Source organism: Cebus imitator, unplaced genomic scaffold (assembly GCF_001604975.1).
Source record: "Cebus imitator isolate Cc_AM_T3 unplaced genomic scaffold, Cebus_imitator-1.0 Scaffold80, whole genome shotgun sequence".
Taxonomy (NCBI): Eukaryota; Metazoa; Chordata; class Mammalia; order Primates; family Cebidae; genus Cebus; species Cebus imitator.
This window is the reverse complement of record NW_016107395.1, coordinates 5781809-5790751: the sequence shown is the minus strand read 5'-3', so window position 1 is coordinate 5790751 and position 8943 is coordinate 5781809. Positions and strand designations below refer to the sequence as shown.

At 33.9% G+C, this 8943-nt stretch overlaps 1 protein-coding gene across 2 annotated transcripts in view; it reads right to left on the bottom strand.

The window, feature by feature from the left end:
• The window catches only part of PARP8 (poly(ADP-ribose) polymerase family member 8), a 186554-nt gene that overhangs the window by 70337 nt on the left and 107274 nt on the right, over positions 1 to 8943 (bottom strand). For both annotated transcript variants that reach the window (XM_017533191.2, XM_017533192.2), the window contains exon 8: positions 8637 to 8731. In XM_017533191.2, coding sequence (XP_017388680.1) covers positions 8637 to 8731 — 95 coding nt within the window. The remainder of the gene's footprint in view (positions 1 to 8636; positions 8732 to 8943) is intronic.

Sequence of the window (8943 nt, the reverse complement as noted above, 5' to 3'; positions counted from 1 at the left end):
AGATGGCCAACAGTACATGAGAAAAATGTTAACATCATTAATCGTCAGTGGAATGCAAATCAAAACCACAGTGAGATATCACATCACTTCATCCCAATTAGAATTGCTGTTAGCAAAAAGATAAAAAATAACAAATCTGATGTGGATGTAGAGAAAAGGGAACCCTTTTGCATTGCTGGTGGGAATGTAAATTAGTATACCATTGTGAAAAATAGTATGAATGTTCCTCAAAAATTAAAAATAGAATAATGGATAATATTCTATATATTGGATAATGAAATTCTAATAGTGGATAATGAAAATGTGGTACACACACACAATGAAATACTACTCAGCCATAAAAAGGAAGGAAATCCTATCATTTGCAGCAACATCAATAAACCTGGAGGACACTGTGTTAATTAAAGTAAGCCAGGAAAAGAAAGACAAGCACTGCATGATCTAAGTCATTTGTGGAATCTTAAAAAAGCGGATCTCATAGAGGTCCAGAGTAGAATACCAGAGGTTGGGAAACATAAAGCAGAAGATCATGATGCGGAGAAATTGGTCAACGGGTACAAAATCTCAGTTCAATAGGAGAAATAAGTCACTCTGTTCTATAGCACAGAAGAGTGACTATGGTAAACACTATAATCATATATAGTTCAAATTAACCAGAAGAAAGGATTCTGAATGTTCTCACAACAAAAAAACGATCAATGTTTGTGGTGATGGATATGCTAAACACCATCATTTGACCATTACGCAGTGTATATATGTATTGAAACATCATGCTGTAAACCACAAATATGTACGGTTATTACGAGTCAATTAAAAATAAAATTTTAAAAATTGTGTAAAGCACAATATCTGGCACTAAATAAAAATTTCTATCTACTGAATATTCAACTAATAGAATATAATACATAATTTGGGCACTTTTTTAGGGTTCAGAGAAAAAATTTGTAATGATTAAATGGTTTTATGTAACTTAATGAAAAAAGAATGTGGGAGATTTTTGCTTTTTGATATCTGTGACCAAAAAAAGGCAGCATATCCAAATATAAGATAGCCTGTGTGCTTCCTCTATTGTCTCCTTAAAAATATAGTAAAACATTGGCCAGGCACAGTGGCTCATGCTTGTAATCCCTGCACTTTGGGAGGCCAAGGTGGGTGGATCACTTGACGTCAGGAGTCGAGACCAGCCTGACCAACATGGTGAAACCGTATCTCTACTAAAAATACAAAGTTAGCCAGGCCTGGTGGCTCATGCCTGTAATCCCAGCTATTCAGGAGACTGAGGAAGGAGAATTGCTTGAACCTGGGAGGTGGAGGTTGCAGTGAGCCGAGATCACACACTGCATTCCAGCCTGGGCAAAACTCTTGTCTAAAAAAAAAAAAAAAAAAAAAAAAAAAAAAAATATATATATATATATATATATGTTTGTGTGTGTGTGTGTGTGTGTGTGTGTGTGTGTGTGTGTGTGTAAAGAGAGAGAGAGAGCACATTTCCATTTTTAATGAAATTGCACTTTTTATTCATGGTAATATTTTTATAGATTACATAAATAAATGAATAAATATTCATATAGAAATTATTTTTTTAAACTGTCAAAGCATCAATAATGTCTGTACTACATGATAAACATTAATCTTAAAGATAAGATTATGTGCAAAGTTCGATATGAAAGTATACAGCAAGTATGACAAGAATAAGGGTAAGCAAATGAGCACTTTCATCTCTGCCTCTAGTTCAGGGTACAGCAAACTTTCTGTGAAGGTGAAGACAGCAAATATTTTAGAATTTTCAGGCCATATACAGTCTCTGCCGAATATTTCTTTCTCTTTCTTTCTTTTGTTTTTTTTTGTAACCCTTTTAAAAAGCAAAACCACTTATAGCTCACAGGTCTGTTCAAAACACACCTCACAGTCCAATGGTCATAGTTTGAATGACCCTGAACGCTGGCAAATAATTAATAAATAAAACAGATCCAATATGCATTGTGAGGCATGTAAAAAGAAAGAGCTGCTAAACTCAATGATGAGGAAAGAGGACGAAGGATGTTCAAGAAAAGTTTCAAGGGTGTGAAGAGGTCCTGTCTACAACCACACTTCACTTACAGAAGTTAACCCTAAGAAAATAATAACAAATATTTCCAAGTTTTACCTACAGCCATGTGTGTAAGAGCAGAAATTGACATCAAAATGGATATAAAATAATAAGGAAATACTTAAGTAAACTATAGCATGTTGATAGGATAAAAAAAAATTACCCATTACTGAAGAAGTTGATACAAAAATATTTATATCCTGGGGGAAATGTTCCAAATATACTCTGAAGCAGATTACTGAAAGCACAGAAGCTAAAATGATGTTGTTTAAAAAATAAAAATAGGAAAATCGAGAGTAAAAAACAGTACTTACATATCAACTCTAAATTGTGTATAAAACTTTTTTATGAAAAAATGTTATGTATTTTCTAAAAACGTACTCCTACTTTTTCTGATTAAAAAGGTAATATAGACTCATTATGTAAAATGTGAGAAATTTTTAAATTCACAAAAATAACCTGTCATACCACCATACGGAGACAATTCTTTTTACTTCTATGTCATGCTAGTCTCTTCCATGTATACAAGAATTACACAGTATAATATATAAAGATTTTGGTTCTGTTCTTTCACTTCTTCAATAATCAGCTGCTTTTCCCATTTTATGAAATATTCTTCAAAATCATAACGGCTTTGTATAATAAAATACATAATTTTATAACATAAAATTATATGTTATATATGTACACATAATTTTTTATATGTACATATAATGTGTACATATATGTTTATATAATTATATATAAAGTTTTATACATAATTATATAATAAAATATTTGGCTGCTTTTTTTATACTATAAATATTGGTAAACAGCCCTCTGAATAAAAAAATCTGTGTGCATCTGTCTTCTCATAGAATCGCGCTTCATGAATTACTGGGTTAAATAAACATTATAACCATATTTGGGATTCTTGATATATGTTGTTTAATTACTGTTTTAAATGGTTATAACAACTGATAATTACACCAACCACGTTATCACAATGACCTTTTCCTACATTCTCATCATCACCAGGCATTTTTTTCTCCCATCTTTGCCAATTTTATGGAAGAAAAAACTTTTTTTAAAACTTACTTGTATTGGCAAAACTCTGCTATGCTTAACAGGCAGGGAGATTAAAAAAGAAAAATCAGTAAGACCCTTATCCACAACTGTTTTCTCTATAACTAGTTTTCCAGATTACCTCACCAGAATTTACCTTAAAGGAATAATCAGAATGTGCATACATGCTTTTGAGACCTCTTATGTGTGAATCTCTAAGTATTTTGTATATGATTTATTAAACGATGTTTTAGTTAAAAGTATTTTCCCCATTTCTAACACTATCAGTTTCTCTTAAAAAAGGAAATGAAAGGGTTGCCAATGTTCCTCTTCTTCACCATAGCAGAGCATGAATAAAGAATTTTAAGGAGGCACAGGCCCTAAAGGCTTCCAATTAACTGGATTCTGCAGGTGTAGATCTATAAATATACTTTTTTGTTTGTATGCCAGATTTCAAAGAATTCACAAATGATGCTGTGTATACGCAAACCCATTTCTGTTGTGATGCCCTTTTTATATAATGCCAGTAATTTCATATTTCCCACTGAGCGATCACAAAGCGTGATTACAGTTTGTCCAGATGCAGCGACCCAGTCATCAGGATTGCTTCTATATCTGAATAACTTTCAGTAGCCCAGGATCTCATGAATAGCAAATGCAGAATCAAGTTGAATGCTTGAAATATGACTACAACTTGAATTGTGAAGCTAGATATCTGATTGTGTCCTGAATGCAGTATTCGGTTTATTACAACTCAAAATAATTTCATGTGCTGCCTATATTTATTCACTGTGAAAAGATCACATCAAATTGATGAATTTTTTTTAACATGAGGGAAACAATACAGAAATGATCTGATGAAGTTATTTCATTCTGGTCTGAAAAGAATGGCTCCACAAATCTTTCCTGACATGTAAGTGGCACATTAGATTTGGGGTGAACTACTCTTTTAATCTACATATCTTGAAATCTGGTCATTTGATTTTGGATATTTAAATGTGGCTTAGTTCATTTAAGCACATATGTATAAAGGGTTTGTTTTTCTTTTTCAATGAATGTGGACTTTTGAGGCCACTGTGTTAGAATTCTTAGCAATTTGCTCTCCAAATATACATACATGCATGTATGAATCTCTGCCACATGTTCCTGGGAAATAAGCCTCTATTTCTTCTTTCAACAACTGGATGGTTATATTTTGAGAAGACAGATATTTTGTGAAGATACACACACCTTCTGTGACATCTGAAACTCAACAGCTTGCATGTCTATCTCTGCATGCCTACTCAATGTGTGGTTTTTGCCCAGCGTGGGAGAGATGTTTGTGAATGGGCCAAGAAATATGCAAACTCAGTAGTCAAGAAGAAATTCTGGCAGATTAAAGCATTTGCAAGACTGTATCCAAGGTAGCTATAAATTTCTCTAAAGAACAGGGCTGAGAAAAAATTAAAAATTAGATACAGATAAGAAAGGAAGCTCATGTAAAATTGTGCATAAGATGTACAGTATAAACAACCGCTACAACTCTGCAGTCGGCTTAAAAATCCTCAGTTTTGCTTGGAGAAAGTCCTTGCTTTGCGAGTAGTGGTTAGCATCTTAAGATCTAAGCACTTGAAGCTTACATCTAGATTATGTCCCCGTGTTTTGGGGAAATGCTCTTCCCTCCTTTCTTTCCCCTCTGTGCCTCCTCTCTTTTCCCTGATTTTCAGAGTCAAACTGTTTTTATTCCTTGACTTGGAGGCAGAGAGTGAAGACTCAATATGCTGGAAAGGAGATTAAAAAACATTCAATTCAAGATCTTCTTTTGATGAATGACATACATCTATGTAAGCTAAGGTATGTTGTAGTAATAAGTATTCTCAGAGTCTCAGTGGGTTAACACAAAAAAGGATTTATATCTCACTCCCACCTTATGGTTAATATGGAATGAGGGGTTGGGGAGGAGCTGCTCACTGTCATCACTAAGGAGCCCAAGGAAGCAGAACTGGGGGAACACAGGAACCAACACACTAGCACTTAGCTCACATAGGACTGGCCAAAATTAGTGACATGTCCTGGCCTAATATTAAAGAGTAAAGCAAGGAAACACAATCCTACCATAAGACTAGAACCAGAAGAACCAGAAGATTTGTAAGCAGTCCTACTGGCCACTACAATGAGAATTCAGAAATCCAGAGAATTTAAAGCAGTGCATTCTGTGGTATGCACTTTTTTCTTTCATTTCACTTACTGTTTTTGTTTTTTAAAGGAGATATATGTTTGGTGGACATGACTGTCGTGATACATGTTCCTTAAACCACCCCAAATCCTTAGAAAGCTCGCTTCCCAAACATTACCCTACTACAATTGCCCATGCACCAAAAGTGATTGAAATAGTCACAACAGTTGACTGTTCACAATAGAACAGTCACAATAAAACAGTCACAGTTTTAGAGGCTCCCAGCCTACTTTAAGCATGAGTCACAATCAAAAGGTTAGACTATTACTCATATGGCTTCAATTTTTTAAGTGAAAGATGGCATGATCATAAGGCAAAAGAGTATTTTATATTAAACGGAAGTTTTAAATTTCATAAAGAAACTATCAGAATCATTTCTTTTGTAAACAAGTAACAATTTTCTGATCTGCAACTCCCTTTCTAAAAATACTAATTTCAATTAATTTTCAGATGACACTGATCAATTTTATTTTCATAAATATATAGAAAGGTACTTTTACAACGAAAAACATAAAATGTATTATGTTGAATGATTCAAAATGAGACATATTTAGACTGATCACAAAGTTCATGTTCCCCCAAGACCTAAGTCACTTCCTATACAAGAGACTATAGATCAGAATTTTCATCAATGTTTACATGTATAATTCTACACAGCCAGTAGTAGGCTTTTGGATAGGATGGCCAGGTAGAATTGTCATTGCCTATTAAGCAATACATCTATCATCACTCACTTTTTCTATACCTTCTTTCAGCCTTCTTTAAGAGGATTTTGCCTAGGCAATCTCAGTTACTTCCATCTCTTACAGAGAACTTAGATGTGGTTAGCTGCCTTTCTCATTAGATGTTGCATTAAAAAAAGACTTCCAATAGCCTATTGTGCATATTGAGGTACTTTTGCTCTTCAAACTCCATTAAGTTCTTGTAAGCCCCAATTAGGTAAAAGAACAGTTAATTAGAACAGTCTGTTTTCAATAGACTAAGAACTTTGCAAGGAAGATGATTTCAAGACCTTATGCCTAACTACCCACCTCTTTTCCCTTGAGTCCAAGTCTAGGTATTTGAGACTAGACAGTAAATTCATTCTCATTTAAGTAAATCAAACTAGTACTGCTGTGAATCACCTTTATACCATGAGGCCTCTAGCAAGTTATTTATTTTGGAAACATCCTCTATAGCTAGAGAAAATCTAGAGCCAGCAGGAACATGGCTTACATTCATAAAGATTTAAACCCGATCAAAACTATTACAAGTGAAAAGAGCAAGGGGAAAAAGTGAAATACATCTGTACGACTTTAGGTACTTCATATATATGAATTTCCAAACATTTCTTTAATCTAATTTCAATAGCTAACAATTATCACTAACTTAATAATAGAAAATACTAATGCAGATCATTTCTTCACCAAATAATTGGTGAAGAAACAAAAACGAAGACCTTCATCTATACATGGCAATATGATTGGGGCATAGATAGCATGGAAATATGTTTTAGAAAAATATTTAACTATAAAAGAAATCAACATGTGCTAAAGTTGTCCATTAAACCAAAATATATATTTCAAATAAAAAGAAGTTGAAGTCTATGTTGTATTATGATTGTTAATTACATCCCATAGACATATTTTGGTGTATATGGAGAGGTATATTATTGTGCTTAAAATTAAAGTTTTAAGCTTTCAAGCAAAGTTCGATTACTGTTTAAAAAAAATCAGCCATTGTTTTGCCCTAGGCATTGATAGCCCTGATTGCCTTCCTCACATATTCATTCTGTAACACTTATGAATATGCATAATACCTAATCTGGAGCCATAACAGAGATCAATATGAAATTATTGCAGCTAATTTGCTAAAACTTTGAAGTTGCAAAGACTTGCTTTTCCAAATATAATCCCAACACTCGCACTCAATTGTAGCCTAATATACCTTTATGAGTAGAACAGAGATGGCCTGGGTACACAAACCCAGTTTATCTCAGGCTACAGATGGGGAGTTTCTGTTTCTGCAGTTAAAATAAAATGTTTGGCAATTATGAATTACAGCTGTGCTGTACTTCCCAAGTAAAATTATTTGTTTGACCTCTCAAAATGTGGATATGTCCATTGAAGAAGTTACAACCAGATAATGTGAACATCTTTTTTCAGATGTTGCCACTGAAAACAATCAAGATGTTCAGCAGTCTGTATTTCATGTATGTTTCACGCTATGCTAGGTACCAGCATAGAAGAAGAATCAAAAACCAAACCAAACAAAGCAAACAAGAAAAAGCACTGCCCAATTATTCACATAATTCAGTCTGAGGGGGAGACGTAAGCCAAATAATTAAAAGACATGAGACGTATAATAAACAAGGGAAGAGCCAGATGTGATGGGAGTCCAGAGAACAGAGTAACTCATCTGCACTGGAGATTCCGAGGAGGTTCAGAGAGAAGCTGACCCATGGACTGGGGCTTAAATAGAGACAACAATGGGATTTGAAGAGACACATTCCTTGATAAAAGAATTACTTGTGCAAATGCCCAAAGTTAAGAGGGAATATGGCATATCTGGGTAGTCTGGGTGGATGAAGGGACCAGAACTGAGGTCAGACTATGAAAGGGGTCTGGGATTCCATGGAGACTTTGAGACTACACTGTGGGTAAAGAATGGAAATCTGAAATAACCAGAGCGGACTCCTTGAAACTGTTATGGTGGCAGAAATAGCTTTTTCTTACATTAAAGAGAAAAAAGAAAAGCAAGTAAGGATTGGTGGGGTCTTCTGAATGATTAAAAGCAATAAAAAATGATCTGTAAATTTACCACCAAATAATATACTAGGTAACTGCAGAATAAAATACATTATCATTCAAACAAAAAATGTGCAAAGTTACACCCCCTTTTTTTTTTTTTTTTAGGGACCAGATGACAATGTGATTTGGATACCAATGGGTAAGCATCATTTACTTTTACCATTCACAAGCATGTGGCCATGACTTATGGTAACAGCATAGGTCCAGTTGGCCAAATCTATTCTAGGAATTAATTATGACACTATTCAAAATTGATATGTCTTCAAACTAACTTTCCAAAATAATTTTTAGTGCAATCAATGTAATCTTAAACCACATGTACCCAAAAAATAGCAATAAGTATGCCATTTTGTATAAGGAGAAACAGTAGACTCTCTCTAAAACACTTTAAAATATAATTAAAACCCAAAATTTTTCACGTACTTTAAATTACTCCAAAACTAAATTTCAAGGTCTTAACACAAAACTTTAATTTTATTCACCAATGATATTTATTTACCTGAGAGAAACTGCATGTGGCCCATATATCTCTCTCACTGCTGATAAATCAGCTTCCAGTTGTGGGTGCTTGTGGAGTTCCCCATCATAGTTCACCTGATGAAAAGGGTTAATTTAAAAGTGTCTCAGAAGTGCAAAGAATCAAAAACATAAGCAATCTCTGGAGACAAGTCTCCCTGTACGTTTTGCCATGGGCATTTTTAGCTTCATTAAAGTAATATATTCACTAATATTCTTAGGTTCACATATGACTAGAATAATTAATTATATTTGGAACTTAAAGTTAGTTTACATTGATACAAAGAAAA